The sequence below is a fragment of the Colletotrichum orchidophilum genome (genome assembly GCF_001831195.1).
Source record: "Colletotrichum orchidophilum strain IMI 309357 chromosome Unknown Scaffold_32.1, whole genome shotgun sequence".
NCBI classification, from domain to species: Eukaryota; Fungi; Ascomycota; class Sordariomycetes; order Glomerellales; family Glomerellaceae; genus Colletotrichum; species Colletotrichum orchidophilum.
The window spans coordinates 137,347-159,313 of NW_019172988.1; the positions used below are offsets into that span (position 1 = coordinate 137,347).

A 21,967-nucleotide genomic window follows, 5' to 3' on the forward strand; every position below is an offset into this window, starting at 1 on the left:
ACCAGCACAGACAACTTCGCATCATGAGTCTTCCACCCGCACTACCATAAAATCGTGAAGTCATGCAGACATAAGCGCCATGACAACAAACTTAGCGCCGCGACCGTTTGGAGTATTCAAGTCACACTTTGGCAATTATCCTCAATGAGACTGTTATGACAATCTACGAGCTTTTTCGCATGTCAATTTCACGGAATCCCATCGACCTTCCTCTGCATGCAATCTGTAACTGGTCATTATTTTTGAGCTGGGTTATCACATGTTGTACATGGTGCAGCTATGGCCGAGACATCACTGATGAATGCCATACCCGGGATATCCTTCATACGACTCTTCAATCACGTGGGATTCAAAGCGTCCTTATAGTGTTCCTTGTTCCTTTTCTCCAACCGTCGAAAGCTCCTCCGATGATGACAAGCGCGTCGGTGAGCGGTCATCGCTTACGAAGAGGAACACTGCGATATCTCAGGAAGGTCGTTGGGAATTATGGAGCTGTGCGAGTCTTCAAATTTACTGAGTTATCGCCAAGATCAAACATGATTTGATTTATTGAAACCAAATACTTCGAACTTGGATATGGCCTCATGTAAAATTTGCATGAGTCGTGCTGCGGCGTGGAGCGAACGGAGAAGTTGTGCTGTTGTGGAATTTCCGTCTCAGCGCTGTATGCACCTTGCTCCTTTGGTCCTTGAGACAGAGTGTTTGCGGCTTTGGAACTCTCGTGTCTGCCAAGAGAACTCGCAGCCCCAATTCGCGGCGCCCGCTGACCGGGAGAGGGTAAAGCTTGCGTAACATCACGGCTGTCTCGTGATCGGGAAGCTTTACGGAGTACGGATACAATTGAACCCCGATTCCAGTAAAAGCAACTCAAGCCGGAGCCAGGGCCAGAAACCAATTCACCAATCAGAGAGCTCCGTCTCTGCGCTTTTTCAGCCCAAGTTCCGATCCGAACTTTCCGGGACAACGAGCGATACCGATCACGACCACGAGGGCAGATAAAGTGATTATTGGAAACCTTTCTGTACTTCTTGGTGAAGACGGGGTTGCGTTTATCGTTGAAGCACCAGGCCTGGCAAAGGACCCCGGCACGTTGAACTCTAATTGGGCGCCTCCCAGGAACCGCCTGGTTGGAGTAAGTTTGTTTCGAGGCACACCGGCTATAGATCGACACTACCGAAAAACCAACTCACATCAAACTTTCCGCTCGGCCTCTGCCAGAATAGCATTTCACCGTTGGCATTCATCCCGTTCTTGAGAGGGAGAATCTCCCAACATCAAGGTTCACAGGCTCGGCTACAGCACCAGTCGCACTACAGCCGGACCATTGACGGAACAGGTTGAGCCGGGAGGGTCGACAAGAAACGAACTGACCCAAACTTTTTACTCCCATCTTGTCTGTCGATCTGGAGGGTCCCGTGGCTGGAGACGTTGTAAGCATTGGTTCGTAGATCGGTCACTGTATGCCTGTCAAATCCCAGCACACCGGCTGAACCTCATCTGCCACGACCCGACTTGAGGTTTCTAGTGGAAGAACGCCATCTGTTCTGGCTAACTCAGAAACTGACGCCTCTTATACTGCAAGGGTCCGATCGTGAACAAACTTCATCGACCATCCGGGCATGCCGTAGATAGAAGCACTACGTAAAGGTACCTCCACATCTCAACGCTTGTCTCTTGCTTGAAGCTCATGAAATGAATGAAACCTTTTCCAGTCCACGATGCAGGAGCCCCCCCGGCTGGTACGATGGATCTTCAACGATGTTACGGCGGCAGCATCCGCAGGTTGAAGTAATGGTGCCGTTCACTTCAAACGCGAAGAAAACTCCAAAGGAGTCTTGTTGCGTTCTTGCGACAAAAGATTCTAATTTTTCAAGCTTACTTCTTCCTCCCGCCTACTAGGGCCGGAGGCGACGGAGTATTGGGTACTCGACAGCCTCATCTGACAAGTATGCTCACCCCACGCGCGTCGCAGGTTGTGGCCAATCACCAGTAGCGCGGCTTGGCAAGAAGCGACTGTCTACGACGCGGAGGGTAAAGCTTCCGTTTTGGCGGCATGGTTAAGCTTTGCCCATCCCGCCGTCTCGCATGCGAAACCGATCAAGGTGCTCTCGATTCCGTCTAACGGATCTGAACACTGGTGATCTCGAGTCGGTCACTTGGGGGATTGATGCAAATGTCTTTGAACGACGTGATATCAGTTGGCGGGCTTTATTCGCGTAGACCTTGCCAAGTAAAGCATGGCCAATTGGTACATGTATAAATAAGTCGCTACTTTTCTACCTGCCAATTTGGGGAGTATTAATGGACTCATATCATCTATCTACTGCCAAACTTACAAACCTTTCAATTATCCCACCAAATCCTATTCATCCCCGCCACTAGTATGATGTCTCTCAAACTTCAGTCAGTCCATTGCTAACAGTGGACCAGTGAACTTCAACCTACTGTTCTGGTTCTTCCTCTTCGGGGCTGTCAGCGTCTACGCAGGCACCTGTACTATCCAGCCGCAGTCCAACCTCGATAGTCGTATCAACTCGGCCTTCGTCAAAAGAGCAAAGGATCAATGTCAAAGTGCCGGTGGAAGCCCTAAGCAAGGCAACTCTGCCTCAGTATCGTGCACTTTCCGAGGCGACGCGCCCAACTCGTTCCAGAGGACTTCAAATTTTCGAGTGAACGCGAACGGGCGCAACGTTGATGTGCGAGCTAAGGTGAATTGCAGCAAGCGTTGAATCGAGTAGAATGAGGCTGTCCATCCACTTTGTATCGCAGCGTCAACTAAAGAGGGAGGAGTTCGCGACTGGTGCGCTGGAACTGGGAGCTTTGAATCATCATGCATTTGGCGATGGGGTTTTAGCCGACGAGGGTTATTGAAGAGAGTTGTCGTTCCTTCCTAGTCCTGGTACACTATGTATCTTTACGCTTTGCTTTGCGTTGTTAGAATGGTTACCTACCTTAAGTATCACGCAATACATTGTCTAAGCCGCTTCGCCTGGTCAAGATCTTGATTTTTCTTTAGCTGTTGTTTTGTTGACGTGTCAATGAATACTATCATCTTAGATCCTAGTAAGGGTCGTCATCAAGAGCCTTCAGTCTTACCCGGTATCCCCGCGAGGATTCTGGGCAGTTTCTTATCTGACCCTTGATCTAATCATCTCTAATCACACAGAGTGCGTCGAATTTGCCAACTCTATGACAGCCACATATCGAAAGAATTTTCTGAGAACAAGATGGTATTCCGGTGTTTTCCTTTTCCCACAGCCTGTACACCTGAAATCATCGAAGATGGTGGAACCATTTCATTACTTAATTAATGAAACATTGTATCATAGTTATGGGGTCAGAAGCTTGATAACGTTGTTACTTTGCAATTATGTGCAGTCATGTGCCTTTCTCAGCTTTACTAGCATTGCAGTTGCCGTTTCCACGATCCTACCGCAAAGTTCCCAAAGTATCGGGAGGTATCGTTCCGGTTTTCCACAGCCATATTAACGATTGACCTCATGGGATCTCAAAATTGGCCAAGGAAACTAAGTACCATTCGATTCAAAAAAAACTTCGATGATGCAAAATCAAAATCCAATCTCGATCTGCTCCTCAATCTCCGTCGTCCGACCAACGGAAATGACCCCCTTTCTCTCGGTGAGATTAAATACAACATTGAACAAGGTACCGGAGTCGTTCTTCCCAAATTGCTTCCGATTGATGGACGCTGGAAAGTTTTGTTCGTCCTTGAACAGCTCCAGCAGGGTTCCGAAGCCGGCGTTCTCGCCAACATCCGGGGTTGCGAGCTCCTGCATACGGGCGGTTCGTTTCGGCGAATCTTCAAGCCAGAGTGGCTCAAAAACACCTTCATGCTCCAGAATTAGGTTGTTGGCATGGACAACACGGCCATGCTCATCGGCTGGTAGCTCCTTGAATCCAACGCTAGTGCACTCGAGACCAGTTGGGCCAGAATTATCGCCGAGGAGGATGTGGCTGCTTCCAGCTAACCCCACGCTTTTGATCTTATTCAAGGCTTCTGTCTTTGACCTGGACTCCAGAATAGTCCGTAGAGCGAAGTGAGTCGGCATGCGTTCCGAGTCGACGCCCTTGGCACGGATGCCGTTGAGAAGGCAGCCGACACCGTGCTCGTTGAATCCAATCTTCCCAATGATACCTGCCTCGGTGATCATTTGGAAAGCAGGAAGATCCATGCCGGAACCTTTTGGCTTGGCGCGAACAATGATCAGATTTGGCTTCTGCTCGGTCTTCCAGTCCCAGTTCTGTGAGAGAAAAGTTGATCCTGTAGAAGTCTTCCAGCCTAGCGCAGTGCACCCGTCCACTGCCACATCGACTGCAGCACTTGTCGTCTGCCGTTTGAAACCCCCTTCAAAGAGACCGAAGGCGATCTCACTTCGTATGTTCAAAGCAACGACATCAAGAACGTCTACCTCGGCACCCTCCGCGATTCCCTCCATCTCTGCAAAGTAGGAGGGAAACTTGGCTTTGAGGTGTGGCACAAACTCTAGGGTTTTCTCCCGTACAGCGGACCACTCCAAGTTACTGAAAGCTTTGAAAAAGATGCGGTAGAAGTCTATAGATCCGGCAACTTGCTTGGCAGCTTGTTGACCTACTGCCAGGCCGATCTGTGTTTGCATCGCATCGAGGTGAGCTACTCAGGCATTCATGAAGCAGTCGAGTGTAAACGCACCTCGTGATGTGTTCCGATAACAGTGATATCAAGCATCTTCGCCGAAACTAGTACTTCTTTGCTTGTTGTTGAGGAGATTACTTTAGCATGCAATGTCAATCGATGGACGCCTCTATTTTGGTCGCCTTTCTTCGTGATGCGGGGTCTCCTTGGCTACCTCATGCGTTCTTCGGAGTGGCGACTAACGGCGGGTCAACCCGATCTCTTGCATGCGGTGCTACTTACATGCACACATAAGCTGGCTTGCACACTCATCTGAAAATAGCGAGTCTCCAATACCTCTCGGCCAATCACATCCTGCAGGTTATCAAAGACAACGCGGAATAGGGAAAACATCAATTAAGTATTTGGGTGTGAGAGAAGGTTGCAGCCCAGGTAGAATGCAACACAGTGACACGGACGCGCCTTGTAAAACACCTTTTATTCTAGAATTGCAGAGCGGGATTTGATCTAGCGTGCCCTCTCAGCTTCCAGACGTGAATTCTTCTGACTCATCAATCAGTACAGAGCGTTGGCTATTGAAGCAGGTCACAATAATGCCAGACTGTGTTTATCACCGGCAGGGTTGCTCGAGGTCCGCTAAACGTCATAAATCAAGCCTGAACGGACAATCAATTCGATTAGTGTGTTGCGTCATTCAATTGGACAAGTTCAGATGAATTTTGAGTGCCATCAGTCAAAATTTCTCTCGGAACAGCGTGAATCCTGGGCGATGCGAGACTGGCGAGCTGCGAATGCGACCATCATAGAGCGGCCATTGAGAAGATATGGTGCCTACCCGCTTGAGACCGTGAGAACGGCTCTCTGTTTCACGTGTAGAACTTTCTATCAGCGACCAGTTCCCGCTCATTGGTAGGAATGCTTTCGTTCTCTTGTTCAAATAATGTTGTAGTTTTCTTGGATCGAAAAGTGTAGCGCCGAATGGTCAACTTTCGGTTAAGATTACAAAAGCTCAATATTGCGCATTTGTTCAGTTTTTGCCCTGTAGCATCGTAAGTGACAGTGGATTAGAAGGTTTTAATGTCTTCAACTGAAATAAGAATCACCATATAGAGAAATGACCCGATGGGAAGTAGTCATGATGTCCTTCTTGCATGGACTATCGTGAAGGTTTCGTTTTTTCCATGCTCCCTTGATAACAAATGCACATCAATAAAACTATGATGAGATACATTCAAATCATTGGAGAGACTTTTCTGCAATGAGCGTATGTGTATGGCCGACGCGAGCTACGACGAACCCTCGGGTGTAATGATCGGACTCATGCGTTGTCCCGCGTATTCTTAACCACCCGACTCGGGTCCGACTGCCCCATATTCGAGCATCCGAACCCGTACATCTCCAACTCTATCCAAGCATCCACAACCTGAGATAGACCATGAAGGAATGTGCAAACACGGAGCTGGCAAGGTTTAGATCCATCCAAAAGGTTTAGAGTTCGAAATTCATTTCTTAAATTTACACATTTCTTTACACCATAGACGGCTTCGTTTCTTCCCCAGAATACATATACCGGCCCATCTCTTCGCTCTCTCGAACTTCTAGACAATCTTCTCTCACGCATGTCTTCTGCATTCCCCTTCAGATGTATCACCAAATATTCTTTTGACTTTTCATATTCCTTCTCATCAGATTCATTAGGCGCCAATTAGCCTGCAATCTTGGCTACTGATGGCTACTTCTTGGCAGTGCCTGGCGTCAAGCCTTCCAAAGACGGTGCTTACCTTTGGCCTTACTTCTCGAGCAAACCTGCGGCGATCTTGTTTGTAAATCTACTCCTGGGTTCTTTTATCTATATTGGCTGGAAGATTTGGAAGACTCGTCCTCGTTTCTGCATCGTATTTGCATTAGGATGTCTCTGGAGGTTGCGCATGGAATCTCCAGTCTCCAGTCTCTACTAATACCCAGGAAGTCGAGGTCATCGGACACAGAGCACGAGCCAGCGCTCACGATAAAACCGATCGAATCTTGACGTTTGCCCCCCCGAACATGTTCGTCATTGTCGCCCCTGTCCTCTTTGCCATATCAACCTATGTGGCCCTCTATCGATTTATCACGAGCATCCACGCCGAGAAATTCTCAATAATCCAGCCGTCGAGTTTGACGAAGACATTGATCCTTGGCGACCTTTTCGTTCTTCGTTCACGGTGGCGCTTTTGGCTTGATGGTCGTTCAGAAGCCTGTTTCGCCACTTTTGGGGAGGGGTTATCATTATCGGACTTATAATCCAGATCTTCATGTTCGGTCTGTGTTACACCATCGTCGTCATTCTCCATTGCAGGATGAGACGAGCACACACTCCCGACTCTCTAGACAGACTGATTCCGTGGTAAAAGAGCCTATACATGCTTTAATCCGTTAGCCTCTTCATTGAGATTCCCTTAATCTCCAGAGTTGTTGAGTTCGCCGAGGGGTTTACCGTTTACTCTCTCTCTTATGAACGGACACTTTATATCTTTGACTCACTGCTAATGTCACATTTCATGATGCTTTTTCTTTGAAGTCTTTAACATGAACCGCATATTTGTTTCCGGAGAGGATTTGTACCACTACGAGATCGACAACTCGGTACGCCATATAGGTAGTGGAAGAGATTTGCTCCTCTAAAACCGACGATCCTTTCCACCCAGGATTGCACCCAGAAGTCCTTGAACTTGTTCATGAGCTCTGGTGGCGTTGGGTTTACGAACTTAATCGTCGCGATTTAGAATAGCATACTTTGAAAAGTTGCTTGGACTCTGAGCATGATTGCTATCGGACTCGTAGACTCGGAAATTCTTGACCCATGGTTCGGCCGGAAAAAATTAGTATGGCGAATTGCTAGTAGTGACCGAGCCGCTGTAAACCCAAGAGCTTGGAGTGATATGAGGTCGGATGAAAATTCAAGTCCAGGATGAGGGATCAGAGACGGGGAGAAGGAGGACTTGGAAAAGGGAGGCAGTATAAATCGCTGCCTAGAAAAGGAGCTAATACTTGGACTTTTGCTTTGTTAGGGTTGTTCAAGTGCTTCAAGTAAGCTCCAAGGCGGTACGGGGTGAAGAAGAAATTAGACATTGCCCAAAGTGACCATAGCCCGCTGTGTCTTACCTCTGGACATGATGTTATCAATACTCTCTACGAAAGCATAATTCTTTCAGCTACCAGCCAACTCTTTTTGACACTTGCAGCACGAACTGTACCCGTTGTCTCACATCAAATTTCCTTTTCAAACAGTCCTATTCCAACGAAGAAGGATCAAAGTCCTCCTTCATGTCGGGCACCCAGCCTTTGGGCCGTTCTGTTCCCCGGATGGCCAGACCGTAGCCCAGCTTCTCCACCTTTCGCACCGACTGTCGCATAACCTCCATCTTGCCCCTAAAGTCCCTTGTCGGGATCTCTGGGAGGATCTCGAAGCAACTGCTCAGCTCATGGATATCCATCAAAATGTTGCGGCCCTCGACGCCGGCGAGCTGGCCAGTCTGAGCAGTGGTCACCGTGGCGAAACGCATCATCTCGCCAAAGAGGTCAAAGAGACCAAACATGTAGTCGTTCTCGGTAATTGAAACATTGGCTGGGACTGCCGCTGCCGTCTCCTCCTGGCTGATAAGGGTCTGGTTCCGGAGGTAGTGGGAAAAGGACAGGGCCTCGACAAGCTCCTCCAGGCAGCGGAGGGAGTGGGCATAGCGGTAGCGGTTGACGCCTTCTATGTCGTTCTCGATCGCAGTCAGGTGATTCTTAATTTCCCCCATGCGCGTTTCGATCTCTTTGTTGGCGAAGTTGGGAAGGTCACCCAGCTTGTTGACTCTGCCAGGTATTAGTAGATGACACAGGATAGTTTTGTAGTCAGTGGAAGTCACCTCTGGCAGGTGAAGATGCTACGCCCATGTTAGCCAAGTCCAAGTTTAAATTAGAAATTCCAATCTCACATCTTCTTGCTCAATGCAGTGACATCTCGCGATGCCTTCACAATGCGCTCCCTCCGATCGTGGTGCTGATCCAGCTCATCACGAAACTTCATGAACATGGGTGTGAACTGGGATACGGGCGCAGCCGGCTTGTGCTTGGGCTCATGAGTCCGCGTGTTGCCATCTCGGTCGCGCTTAGACATCCTGGACTACTACAACAGGTGAAAGGTTTTGGTGAGATGCGAGGTCGGCAATAAGTGAGGCCCTTGATGAAGTCAGCGAGTGATGTTGGTGTGAGGTCGTGCCCGGTCAGAATTGAATTTAGTGGGGTCGGCAGATGAAGCACCCGGGGTGTGGGCCCAGCACACCCATCAGGTCTCCGGTGTCCAGGGGCTGGCCAGTTTTGCCCACGTCACTCAAATTTCCCATCAGGGCAATATGGGGATTTGACGATTCAATCCCCGAAACTCACATTCACATTCGGTCCAGAACAGTTTGTCAACCAGGGCATATCCAATGGCATTCCGCATAAGTTCGCTTGAATAGGACCATTTGATTTGATAGCCAAAAAAACTGCAGCGAGTCTCATCTTTCCGATTCATACTCCGGCATGGCCGGTCTTGACGCGTTCTTCCGGCCCGTGCCGCTTTTCAGCGCCGCCGCGCTCCTCCGCGTGGCGATGCTGTACTACGGCCAGTGGCAGGATGCCAACTCCGCCGTCAAGTACACTGACATTGACTATCTGGTCTTCACCGATGCCGCCCGCTTCACTGCTCAAGGGCGCTCGCCCTACGACCGCGAAACCTACCGGTACACGCCACTTCTAGCGTGGATCCTCGTGCCTACGGCGTGGCAGGGATGGTTCGCATTCGGCAAGGTTATTTTTGCAGTCGCCGACTTGTTGGCTGGGTTCTTGATTGTACGCATCCTCGAGAGACGCGGCGTGGCGGTGGGAAGAGCGTTGAAGTTCGCCAGTATCTGGCTGCTGAACCCAATGGTCGCAACGATCAGCACCCGTGGAAGCTCCGAGGGACTCCTGGGCGTATTGGTCATGGCGCTGCTCTGGGCCGTGCTGGGGAGACGAACCACGCTGGCTGGGCTGCTTCTTGGCTTCGGGGTTCACTTCAAGATATATCCTTTCATCTATGCGCCGGCCATTGTGTGGTGGATGGATGAGGAGATGCTCGGCCGAAAGGGGGCAGGTTCCGTTCAGGGTCAAACAATCGGTGAAGCCATGGTCAAGTTCGTCAACGCCGAGAGAGTCAAGCTGGCGGTCATCAGTCTTGCGACCTTCATGGGTCTCAACATTGCCATGTTTTCCATGTAGGAAACCCGGCTACATGCCATCTCGGATCGTGCTAATCGTCTCATAGCTATGGCACGCCATTCTTGGTGCAGACTTACTTCCACCACGTCACCAGAATCGATCACAGGCACAACTTCAGTCCTTACAACGTCTTGTTGTATCTGACGTCCGCTTTCCCATCCACAGCTACTATTCGAATCGAATCCGTCGCATTTCTCCCCCAGATCCTGCTATCGACGATGCTCATTCCGTTCGGTCTAGCCAAGAAGGACCTTGCTACCTCAATGATGGCGCAGACGTTTGCTTTTGTGACCTTTAACAAGGTCTGTACTAGTCAGGTAAGAACAAAGCGTTGCTCAATCGGTCCCCAAGTCATCGTTGACATTGTAGTAGTACTTCTTGTGGTACATGGTCTTCCTGCCCATATACCTGCCCGGCTCAACGTTCTTGAAGAGTCCGAAGCTCGGGGCTACTGCCTTGGCGCTGTGGATTACGTCTCAGGCTGCTTGGCTTCAACAGGGCTTCAATCTGGAGTTCTTGGGCATCAGTACCTTCTTTCCAGGCTTGTTCGCGTCGTCCATAGGATTCTTCCTCGTGAACTGTTGGATTCTTGGTATCATGGTCAGTGACGGCGCATCAGCAACCGCTCAGGCCGACGTCAAAGTCAAGCGGTGACATTCTCAAGAGTATGTAGATGTCATGTAGAGAAGAGAATTGAATGACTCCAAGGATTGCATCTCGTTTGAACCGGACGTGTTACCTAGAAGGCCTGGGTTAACTTGTTTAAACTATCGTGGCCCGCAACTCATGGACCAGTGCTCATCTAAATATGTTGCGAGACTCTTCATTTGAAACTGCCGCACACAAAGACTTTGGAAATGAAGTTGCGAACTCCGAAAGTGAGGCTCGACTGGGGACGATGCTGCCTGGAAGTGGACACGTGACCCGGCGTCACTTTCCCGCCACAGAACGCGCGTGGGCACACGACCCACGCCGATTCTCTCCAGTGCACCAATTCAATCCCGTCGCATTGCCCACCATTCTAGGCCACACAGCCAGCACTCAAGCTGCGCGCGCAACCGCTGCGCCCTTCTCCGCGGATTCAAGACCACCAAGTCGCAATGTGGCTCTTGGAGACTGACGGCAGTGTCTTTGGAGGTGCATCTCAATTTACCCCACTACTTGTGAAAGAAGCAGCTGACGCGATTGATGTTCAGGGCGACGACTTTGGCTACGGCCGGGCAAACGATATCTCTTCGGCCGGACGGATTCAGAACGTACGCATGGCCACTATGCGACCGCCTTTAATCGATGTCACTGACGGTCTGCAGCCGGACAACTCGCCATCTCCCATAAGACCATTTCGCGCAAACATCTGACCATCGACGTGGACAATGTGCCCGACGGCGACAGCGTACGTGGGTGCATGGTACGGTTGGCCAGCGTGATAGCTGACTGCCTCTTTAGCAACATCTCTCGCGCCGTTCGACAATAGTAATCGAAGATTTGGGCACCAAGACCGGAACGACTGTAGACGGACATAAATACAAGGGCGAGAAGCATGTGGTGGCCGCTGCTTCGGCAGAGATTAAGATGGGTGGCTGTCCTGACATGTTTCGGTACGAATATTGTCGTTGCAAGATGCCGAAACCCTGCTGATAGCCTCCTAGCCTGACCTGGCAACCTGTGGTCCTCACTTTCAGCTTCTCGAGCCGAGAAATGCAGTCCGACCCCTTTTCACGATTGCGTGTCGACCTAGAGCAGCTTGATGTCAAGCTGTTGGCGGATTATAACACTCAGCACACGACACACGTAGTCACGAAGAAGCGCAACACTTCCAAAGGACTTCAGGCCCTGATTAACGGAAGGTACATCGTGGCCGACTCCTTCGTCGATGCCATTGTCGCAGCAGCGACACCCCCCGAAGACGACGACATCACTGCGTCCTCTGTTTTAGAAACAGATTTTGACGGAAACTGGCCAGATCCGCTTAAGCATCTGCCTCCACGCGGCGGCGAGCCAGTTGAACGGCCCCCAGCTGCGTATGCGCCGGACGAGGTCCGTTTGGAAATTTTCGAGGGGTACACCTTCATTTTCTACGACAGGGGACAGTTTGACAATCTTTTGGCACCGATCACCAATGGCAAGGGCAAGGCCCTATACACCAAGGTCGATCCAAAGTCAACAACGGTCGACGACTTTGTTCTCTATGTCAAAACGGAAGCTGGCGAGAAAGGTCTTGGCTCATTTGAGGTTGGCAGCGAAGGACGAGGTGTTGTAGTCGTCCGCTTCGTACCGAATAAGGGCGACGCTATGGACTGGTATGCTGACTTCTTCACTCAAGTGTCCCTTCGGCTTGATCACAGACCCATCGAACAGAATGAGTTCCTTGAGGCCATTCTCATCAAAGATGCCAGCATATTGCGCCGGCCTTTGGAGATGGAGCCAACTCAGGGTCCGGCAAGCACAGCACCACAACAGGACCTGGCAGGGGTTGAGCCCACTTCGATGGATGTAGATCAGTCGACGACCTCACAGAATACGCCTCAAGAGTCTTCATCCGCGCCTAAGCCTGCTGCTGTCAGAAGTCGGGTACGGAGGGCACCGACAAGACGTTTTGCTGGATTTGATGATGATGATGACGAGGAGGTTGCCTTCACTCCTCCGGTGACTGAAAGCAAATCTGTTGACGCTGAAGCTGAGGAAGAGGGATTATTTGTTTCGCAAGACGCGCATGCGTCAAATGAGGTAGCCGAATCCTTGCCCGATACGAATAGGCGGTCCCAAAGGAAACGCCCTGCGGCACAGGATGATGACATTGAGGATATTATCCCAACAGCTGCTGCAGTCAAACGGCGGAGGATTGCGGCCGGAGAAGAGCCCATTCCACGTAACCAATCACCCGAGCCTCCGAAAGCAGTCGCAAGTAAGGTCAAGAAGGTGAAGAAAGAGATTGACGTCCTCGATGTTGCCCGTCGGCAGAGAGAGGAGATGGAGGCTCGTGCCAAGGCAGAAAAGGAAGATTTGGCCAATCTGCCCGACGACGTTGATCTGGAGGAGATTCGTCGGCTGCACATCGTCGAGGAGATGCCGCTACGACAATCATCAGCCAACAGAGGTCAGGATAAAGATGCCGAGAACGACAGGTGGGATCCGCGCTGGAACGGGAGGAAAAATTTCAAGCGCTTCAAGCCGCGGGGGGAGCTCACGGGACGGCCTCCACAGAAAGTAATCGTCTCTTTGACGCAAGTCAAGACCAAGGAATTTGGTATTGGGGACGATTACTGGCTGGAGGACGACAGCCAGCGCAAGAAAAAGGGCAACGAGAGTCAGAAGAGCGGCATGCTCCAGGATGAGCCTGCTACTCCGCCGCCGCCGTCTGCGTCTCGACCTGCGTCACGGCCACAGCGCATCGTCTTGAGCGACGACAGCGAGGATGACGAAGCCATGCCCGACACCCAGGCCGAGCCCGAACCCGAACCTGAACCGACACCGGCGTTGCGGTCGAGGAGTACCCGCGCGACGACGGCAACTCAGTCGCAGAATACGTCGCAGAGTCAGTCGACGAGACAGACTCGTGGGAAGAGGGCAGCACCAGCCCCAGCAAAGGAGCCACCGGCGAAGAAGCCGCGGGCCACGCGAACAGTCATCGAAGTTGCCGATAGTGACGACAGCGAAGATGAGCTCCAGTTCAAGTTTGGCCGGCGGCGTTGAAGGGACTAGCGGGTGGCTGATAACGATGATGTATGACTTGCATTCGCGATGAGCGCTGCTTCTATTGGGGGGGGTATCTCTCTATCCGTATCCTGCATGCAGGCTTGACCCGTCGAATGATGGGCCAATTGCTGCCGTATCTTGCTGTATATGCCTCTCAGTACCTCTTCTCTCAGTACCTCTTCTATGTGAACCCAAAGTCCAAACTACGTGAATCAGTCCATCTCATCCATCGCACTCGGCTTCGCGCCCTCGTCCTCATCGACCAACAGGCCCACGAGACACGCGGAGAGCATAGTCTCGTAGTTGACCCAGGGATGAATCTCCCCAAACAGCTTCGTCGCGTCGCGTCCCGCGCCGCGCAGCAACTCGGGCTCGCCAGCCGGGTGATATGGCAGGTACGGCGTGATGTTATACACCCTTCCCCCCAACGCCATCCAGGCGTCCTTGCCCTTGCGGCCCGTCATCTTCTTGAGCATCGAGGGTGTTACCTTGAGGTACGGCGTCGAGGCGGGGAGGTTGCGCAGGTCGGCATTGGGGCCTGATATACGCGCCCAGTCGAGGGGGGAGTGGCCCGGCGTGAGGATGACTTTCCGGGTCGGTTTGGGGGCCTTGGCGGAGTGTGTTGGTGGCGGCGCGAGGGAGGAACCGAGGGAGGAGGAGCCTCCGGATGGTCCGCGGTTCGGTACGGGGCCGCGCGCGCGTTGAGGGGAGTTCATGGCGGGGAAGGCGGCTAGGCGTGGGGGCACTGGGCCGCGGGATGTCGAGGCGGGCGGCGGCATCATGTTGTTCGAAGTGGATGGCGGCGGCGGAGGGGGCATGCTTCCTTTGCCAAGCGCGGGCCTAGGGGAGGAAGATGCTGAAGAGAGTGTTGCGCCGAGGGAGGGCGCTGCGGGTGCCTTTGAGGATTCTTCGAGGGTGAAGGAGGGTATGGGTATGGCGGGGGAGGCAGGTTTCGCTTTTGGTGTTGTTTGTTCCTCGGTTTCTGGCTCGACTTCTGGCTCGGTTACCATGGGCGGTGCCGGAGGAAGAGGATTCGGGGACGAGCGACGGATGACCGGGGGAGGAGGAGCCATTGCGACGGCGGCGACGGCGGCGGTATCTTGTTGAACGGTTTTGGGCGGCGCGGGGGCCGGTGCGGCGACGGGGTCTTCGGGGAGGTTGAGCGTCGGCGGAGGAGGGGTTTCGCGTGGCTGTTCCTTGGGCAAGGGCTCGGATGCGTGCCCGTTCGCAGTCGTCTTGGATTCATGTTGGTCTTTGGGCGGCGGTGGAGGAGGGGACTTTGACCGCGCAGAGGGCGGTAGAAGCTTTGTGTCGTTTCGCCAGGCGAGGAGGAAGGGCGGCATGAAGGGGTGTATCCATGGCGGAGGGGCGAGGATGACCCAGACGAAGGAGGCGAGGATGAGGGAGACGCCGATGTAGCCCATGGTTGCGCCCCGGTGATGGGCCTCTGGCCGCGATGGGGGAGGCGGGGAGAGAGAGACAGAGAGAGAGAGAGAGAGAAGAGGTTGAGGAACAGCAGAAGCAATGTAATGAGCGTTGTTGACGTGTGATGTGAAAAAGCTTGCGGCTTAGTATAGAAGCTCTGGTCGTTGTGTCTTTTCCCTTTCCGAGGTTCTGTGCCAGATGGGAAGGAAATCTTTGTCAGCTTGCAGCGTCACCAGGGTGGTTGCAACGTCGACTTGGACTTTCCGAGGCCGCTGAGTGGTGCAAGCTTTAGCTCGCGGGCTGCTAAGCGACAAGGGTGCACGGGGTTCACTGGCGGGGTTCGAGCCAGCCCAGCGGCATGGCGCGCTACAGAGATATGCAGTCGCGAAGTCTGCAGAAGAAGCGCGCCAGAGCACAAGGTGATGAGGTAAGCGGTGCAAAGAGTCGAGAAACCGAGAAGGGAAAGGTACGTACCTCACGCTAAGGTCATCTGAGCCGGGCAACCAGCCAGACCCCCGGCACACGGGCTGACGGGTGGAAAAAGAAAATAAACGAGATGGAACCCGGACCCCCGACGCCGACCAAAACAAAAATAAGCCAGAGTGCCCTGGCAGGAGATAAAAAAGGGACAAAAGCAAAGATGATCGAAAGGTGACATGTCACCGCCGGACCCGCTAACCACTCACCATTTGCAGGCTAGAGGAGCCTACTGGCCGCCCCTCCACGCCCTCCTCACCGATCACAGGGACTGGGTGCCGAGGCAGGAGGCAGACAAGGCAGGGCAAGGTTGGTTTGAACTTTGATGGCTGCCTTTTGTGCAGGATGCCGTTGTGTTGAACCCGAGCGCATGAATAAACAAATGCCAATCGAGATGAACAATGGAGAAGGACGGCGACACGGAGAGCACGAATGCATGGTCAATGGATGCAGCAACAACACTTTACCACCCGACAGTTGAGAGGACGAGACGCGCACAATAATAGAAGCGTGGACCGAACCTGTCGTGGACTCATGGTTCCTGTGGTTCCCGCGTTTCTCATTGTTCTATCCGTACAGATACCAAATCGAGACGAGTCCGAACTGGGGTTCTGTCGACGGTGAAGAAAAACGATGTCATTTTGCATTTCTGCATCTCTCGTAATTATCGGACAGGCATCCTCTGGTTCCTTGTCTTTGCTGCTTGCCTTACCTTTGAATGACATTCATTCTTCAACTCGCGCCTCCTTCCCCTCTCACGTCCATTCCCGCGTCTCTTTCTAACCCGAACGCGTTTACTCTTCTTCTAGACTGAGCACCTGGCGGCGCATGTCTCACAGCCGGCATTGCTCCTGTTGATCACGATTGCATGTTTCAATCGCGGCGACGTTTGAGATCGAGTCTATTCGTTTGAAGAGATACGCCCGGCGACGCAGCGCAAAGACACGGGCGCACGCACCAAAGAAGGAGAGGGCGGAAGAGACAGACACACGACAACCTCAGTCTCTGGCCATCGAGGCCACCGACAGACCTCCTATCCTCACCGAGCGACTCTGGCCGACCTCCTTCCTGCGGGCCACATCCGAATAGAGCATACGAAAGACAGGATAGACAGCAGAAACGGTAGCGACATTTGACACACCGCATCGTGCGGCGTGCCTCGCACCGGAAGTTACAGGCTGTTCAACAACCCTCGCCCAACTTCAAAGGACCCTCTCAAACCACCCCACTGCACACACCGCAGACAAAATTGGCCTTGCGGAGGCCCTGCAGGTTTATTTCCAGAATTCACAAGGGACAGCCCGGCCCAGTGGTGGACACTGGGAGACAGAGACACAGGCTGCCAGGGACGAGGCCAAGAACTACTAGGGACTCCCGGATTCTTCGTCCAATGTCTTCAGCACGACGACCAAGTATCTCTTCCCGAACCACCACCTCCTTTTCGCTGTGCTCCAAAGTGGAGGTACTTCCTCACCCCTAGCCTCCGCACCCTCACCTGCAGGTACGTACCCGCAGGTAGGTGCCCCCTCAGAAAATGCGAGCGCTCTCCTCCGTGGGCGTGGGCGGCGGCGGTAGCGACACCAGCAATACCAGCAGAAGAAGCAACAACACGCCGTCCGGTTGCGACAATCTCTCGACTGCTCCCCCGGCCCCGTCTCCCTCACCTTCACCCAGGCACGCCGGCGATCCATTGACATCGCCGCCACCGAAAAGCATTCAGGCGCACACTCCCGCCCGTCCCCAGCAAGGCAAGCCGCACCCAAGCCACCAACAACACCAAAAACACCTCGTCGTCAAGCAAGGAAAGCAGCCGCCGCCCGACTCGTCCCGACCCAGGAGGAACATCAGGCCATCCATCACACCCGCCACCCGCATCAACCCCGCCGCATCTGCTCATCGCACATCATCCAACCCGTCCAGACCACCTGGGACGACGACGGCATCATCTCGCCCATCGGCTGTCCCCTCGGGTTCTTCTGGTGCCTCTGCTGGTCCAACCTCCGCAACATCGTCGCCCGCCGCCGTCGCTGTCGACCGCAAACCCGTAGCGGCCCAGCTCCGAACCACAAATAATCCCACCTCGACTACTAACACCAATCCCGCCGCTGTCGATCCCTCTCCCACCCCTACTGCTGCTACGGCTGCGGCAGCTCCTACCACCACCACCACCACCACCACCACCACACGCCAACCACGGCCACTTACCGCTGCTGCCACTGGCCCACCAACGACAAACGGGCCCCGACGCATCACAGCTGCTGCCACCAGTACCAGCACTACCACCACCACCAAAACAAGCACCACTACCGCCGGCCCAAACACAACATCGTCACCCTCACCTCCCACCACCACCACCACCACCACCTCGTCAACACCGACAACAACACCATTACCACCACACTCAACGCCAACGTCAACGCCATCCTCTACCTCGAGACGACGACCGCCTACCCTGTCCTCCAGCTTGCGCACACCACTCCACACACGAGACCAAAATGTCCTGAACCCCTCTCGTCCTGCAAACGCCGCGCGAGCGAAGCCTTCCCCTACCCCGTCACCCACCGGCACATCCTCAGCGTACGCTTCCGCTCCCTCCACACCCACCATGCCCCCCTACGAGAAAGGGGGCAGCACCACCGCCCGCCAACCCGCGATGCCTTCCCTCAGCGCAAAGGCAATCAGCCGAACTCCTCTGACCCCGAAAGTCGCTGCGAAACCTTCTCCCCCCGTCGTGACCCCCATGGGCCGTCGCCGCAACGACAACACAAGTAATAACATCAATCACCCCACGCTACCGCACACAAATGGCGCTGTTGTGAGGGACGACCTGACGAGCCCTGCGCCTTTCCTGGCGGCGAGCAACGTCACCCCTCGCACCGGGAGTCGTCAGAGCCGTGTCAACAGTGCCAACACAACTCCGAATGGCACTCCGGATCCGGACAGGAACGAATGGGAGCGCCAGCCGACACTTGAGCCTCCGAGGCGGCAGGTCGTCACCTTCAGCCCGCCTTCGAGCGTCAGCAGCAGGAACGACGCAAACGATTCCAAGTTTTTTTACGCTAGCGAGGCAAAACCGTCGCAACCTTCCCAACCGAAAGTTCAGCCTCTCAAAGCTCAGCCCAGACCTCAAGCTCTCCAGCAGCGAGGCTCGACTTTCATGTACGCCAATGGCGGTGCTGTCGAGAAGAATAGGCCTACATCACCCGGCATTGGTTTCACCCCCGTCCTGGCGCCGTCGCTTGCACCGTCCCTCTCTCCGCCTCTCGCGCCGACGCCGGAGCCGCCATCGAGCAAGTTCTTCTACGCCAATGGAGCTCCGAACTTACAGCCTGGCTTCCGGCCCTCGTCTGCGGCGTCGATGACGGGATCAGTCACTTCGGGGTCGAGCAAGCTGCATAGGATATCAGCAGGCTCCGCGAATGGCTTCCCTCTGGCCCAGCGCCCTCTGTCGCCGAACAAGCCAGCCCAACCCCCGACGTCCGCGCCGTTAGTCAAGAGCAATAGCATGCCGCCTCAGACCGTTGGCCGAGCCCAAATGACAAGTCCTCCGCCGCTTGCACCGCCATCACATAAGCGTAGGACGAGCACCGATACGCTTTCGCAGGTGGCCAGTTATGCTGGATCAGAAGCGCCAGCGACAGATGCCATGATCATGTCCAGGTTCATGGCTTCACAGTCATCGACGCCTTCCGAGTTGCCGTCTCCGACAGTACCGAGTTTCTTCGCCCAGCAACCGATCACGATTGCATCGATATTACAGGCAGCAGATGACCTTGAAGAAGAGGAGGAAGATTCCGCTGATGAGTCCGATGACCTCGAGGACCTTCACAGCCCGACCAAATCATCCCACGGTGACCCGCTGAACGACATGGTCCTTAATGCAAGACGAGAGCGCAAGGTTCAGGATCTGGAAATTACCAACGCGTCTCTCGAGGCAATCAACAGGTCGCTGGAGAAACAATTACGAAAGCAGACCGCAGAGCTCAGGAGGTACAAGAGGCTGTCAAGGTCCGGTCGTATATCCATTCCTCCCTCGGGCGGGTCGAGCCGCATGACTTCCGTCGAATCTACCCCTGCGGGCCTAGGCATTGAAGGACTGGACTTATCGGATCTCAGCGAGGAGGAGGCGGAGGAAGAGATGGACGATTCCATGTTTGAGTCATCAGAGTTTTCTGAAACGGATTCCATGTCAATCTCGAGCCCTAAGCAAGATCCAGAACGAGACCTACGCCGCCGGACTCGGGACGAGAAGCGCCTGCGCTTGGATCTCTCCAAGCATAGGGAACTGCTTGTTGATAGCCAAAAAATCAACGTGAGCATCAAGAGATGCTTGAATTGGACAGAAGAGCTTATCAAGGAGGGTAAGAAGGCCCTCGAGTATAGCGTCCGCCCTAGCGATGTGGAGCTGCCCCCGCGGGTGCTCCGCCCGGCATACCTGGAGGAGAACGAAGATTGGGAGCGGGGACAGAAGGACGAGTTCACAACCTCATTACCGAGCAGCCCATTAGATTCCCCAAGGAGTCTTTCGCCACACTGGAGCAAACCGCAAGACCGCGATAGTGGCATCGAGCTGCCTCCGGATGAAGCATCGAAGAGGTACAACACAATAACATAATCTATTCAGCAGACTGGATCTCCCGTCGCGGCCTGGACGTGGCGGCGGTATCGCACAACATCACCACTCACGGAACACACACACATTTTTCTTACAAAATATTTCGTCTTCTTTGCATGGCACGGGGATCAGCTCTGGTTTAGGATAAGTCGGAACCACGGCGTTTTCTTTTGTTTTCCATGGGAGGCCTCCGAGAAAGAAGGGAAAGGTTTCATCCCAGTCGGCGAGGCATCGTCTCTTCCCTCCAGGGGTGTCAAGAGACCTGCCGCATACTCACTGCTTTTTATACCTATTTTTTTTTTTCTGGTTCTCTCCTTTGTCACACTGTTTTTGTGTACCAACAGATACCCCAAAGCACTTTACATATAAACAATGGAACATAAAGGGGCGGGCCGAATGAGATATTCATGGCCGCGCTTGGTTTGGTTTGGGAACTTGTTGGCTCTGCGCAGAATTGGAGCAGAGCACGGAAAAAACGAGACAGTGGAAAAGAAGACGAGGGCGGGATCAAGCTAGCAGTGGCGAGCCGATTTGTATCATAGCAAATTCAAGCCAAGAAGGCCGGTGAAAAGACCTGGCCGCGATTTTAAATCCTATACCTTATAATAGGTTTCTTGCTCATAAGGTGTGATTGGCGAGAAAGCTCGCCCTGGTGGTGGAATTGTGGCTGAAGTTGAATTTACAACTTCAATCTCTCTCTAGCCGCAAGGTCGTGACTGTGATGAATCTGCCGCAGGCTAGAGACTTTTGTTACGAGAAGAAGAACTTGTGAGACATTAGGTTGTCAATTTCTCAACGTTCTCACTGGAGAGTGGGTATTCAGAGTCAAATTTCCACATGATGCTCTTTTTGATGTGTCCCTGTTTAACTTCTCGGCATCGGCCGAGTTCTAGACATGGGACGAGCCGAGAGTAGGAGGATGGGACGTTTGGCTAAGAGTAAGACTTTTTTGCCCGATTTGCTTCGATCTCTTGCTGTTTATTCTAGGTTATGTAACGATCTGTTAATGATGACAGCGGTGATGTTGGTGATCGTGGTGACAACACTAGTGCCCATGCTTGCCGTCAAATAGTAGCCGCGGCCTGCAGTGCAGATTCTTCCATGTAAATATATGACTGGGGTCGGAGTAGTATTTATGTGAAGAAAACATTATGGGGGTTAGTAGCAGCCTTGTGTATGATGTTCCATCTTGGATGGGTCACCTCATTTAGAACTATTAGGGTGTTCCGAAAAGAAGATTCGAATAGGCAAAGATAGACGAAGCAAGGTACCACTACATAGCCTGGAGAAATGCCTCCTGCATTCTTTTCCTCCTATTTTGTACCAATCGCCCTGTGACTATACAATCGACAAGTCGGGGATGTTTTTGCCGGACAGACCCTTGTTGAAGCTCGGGATATCTGGCTTCAAGTTGGCAACGGCTTAGATGGACTCAAGGACGCTGAGCAAGAGCATGCTTTAATCATTGCCTCCAAACCAGCTCTCAAGTCAGATCTATTGGTTGGTTTTCTTCAACTGCTCACAACCTTCTGATGCCTACTTTATATTAGGGAAGCAGTTATGATTCTGCCTAGCGACCTTACTGCCCAGATCTTTCTCACGTACACTCCTTGCCGTTCGCAAAAGCACCCAGATTCAGATAGGAGATAAGATCGTCAGGGGCAGATTTTGTGAAAGGGGGAAAGCGAGCGGTGTAATGTTTTCAAATATCGCGTCAGGCTTGCTTCAAGAAACTGTTTGAGTGGAGATCACCCGGGCGTTGAAAGTTACATTAATGTTGGCAATTGTCTCAAAGTTCTTGATAATTAAACATGCACTATGAACTCTAACCTCTCGATACTCGACACCAAGTA

General features: G+C 52.9%; 8 protein-coding genes across 8 annotated transcripts; 4 read left to right on the forward strand and 4 right to left on the reverse strand.

Moving 5' to 3' along the window:
* Window positions 1–2,429: 2,429 nt before the first annotated feature.
* Window positions 2,430–2,729, forward strand: CORC01_04789 (uncharacterized protein; the record flags this gene model as incomplete). The annotated part of the gene is made up of 1 exon (XM_022616436.1): window positions 2,430–2,729. A coding segment is annotated over one exon (300 nt), but the record flags the coding sequence as incomplete, so codon positions are not given.
* An 840-nt stretch (window positions 2,730–3,569) lies between these two features.
* Window positions 3,570–4,925, reverse strand: CORC01_04790 (uncharacterized protein; the record flags this gene model as incomplete). The annotated part of the gene is made up of 3 exons (XM_022616437.1): window positions 3,570–4,625; window positions 4,691–4,770; window positions 4,916–4,925. The coding sequence occupies 3 exons, from the start codon at window positions 4,923–4,925 to the stop codon at window positions 3,570–3,572; spliced, it is 1,146 nt and encodes a 381-aa protein (XP_022477034.1).
* A 1,426-nt stretch (window positions 4,926–6,351) lies between these two features.
* CORC01_04791 (RTM1 protein) lies at window positions 6,352–7,023 on the forward strand (the record flags this gene model as incomplete). Its single annotated transcript, XM_022616438.1, has 3 exons — window positions 6,352–6,550; window positions 6,603–6,837; window positions 6,888–7,023. Coding segments are annotated over 3 exons (570 nt in total), but the record flags the coding sequence as incomplete, so codon positions are not given.
* An 882-nt stretch (window positions 7,024–7,905) lies between these two features.
* Window positions 7,906–8,777, reverse strand: CORC01_04792 (translin family protein; the record flags this gene model as incomplete). The annotated part of the gene is made up of 3 exons (XM_022616439.1): window positions 7,906–8,473; window positions 8,527–8,544; window positions 8,596–8,777. 3 exons carry the CDS (start codon window positions 8,775–8,777, stop codon window positions 7,906–7,908), a joined length of 768 nt encoding a protein of 255 aa, XP_022477036.1.
* A 407-nt stretch (window positions 8,778–9,184) lies between these two features.
* Window positions 9,185–13,594, forward strand: CORC01_04793 (FHA domain-containing protein; the record flags this gene model as incomplete). The annotated part of the gene is made up of 6 exons (XM_022616440.1): window positions 9,185–9,897; window positions 9,948–10,203; window positions 10,274–10,501; window positions 10,927–11,157; window positions 11,348–11,499; window positions 11,551–13,594. The coding sequence occupies 6 exons, from the start codon at window positions 9,185–9,187 to the stop codon at window positions 13,592–13,594; spliced, it is 3,624 nt and encodes a 1,207-aa protein (XP_022477037.1).
* Window positions 13,595–13,809: 215 nt separating this feature from the next.
* Window positions 13,810–15,021, reverse strand: CORC01_04794 (uncharacterized protein; the record flags this gene model as incomplete). The annotated part of the gene is made up of 1 exon (XM_022616441.1): window positions 13,810–15,021. The coding sequence occupies one exon, from the start codon at window positions 15,019–15,021 to the stop codon at window positions 13,810–13,812; it is 1,212 nt and encodes a 403-aa protein (XP_022477038.1).
* A 2,012-nt stretch (window positions 15,022–17,033) lies between these two features.
* On the forward strand, window positions 17,034–20,114 carry CORC01_04795 (uncharacterized protein; the record flags this gene model as incomplete). Its single annotated transcript, XM_022616442.1, has 1 exon — window positions 17,034–20,114. The coding sequence occupies one exon, from the start codon at window positions 17,034–17,036 to the stop codon at window positions 20,112–20,114; it is 3,081 nt and encodes a 1,026-aa protein (XP_022477039.1).
* A 319-nt stretch (window positions 20,115–20,433) lies between these two features.
* CORC01_04796 (uncharacterized protein) lies at window positions 20,434–20,640 on the reverse strand (the record flags this gene model as incomplete). Its single annotated transcript, XM_022616443.1, has 1 exon — window positions 20,434–20,640. A coding segment is annotated over one exon (207 nt), but the record flags the coding sequence as incomplete, so codon positions are not given.
* Between the last annotated feature and the right edge of the window lie 1,327 nt (window positions 20,641–21,967).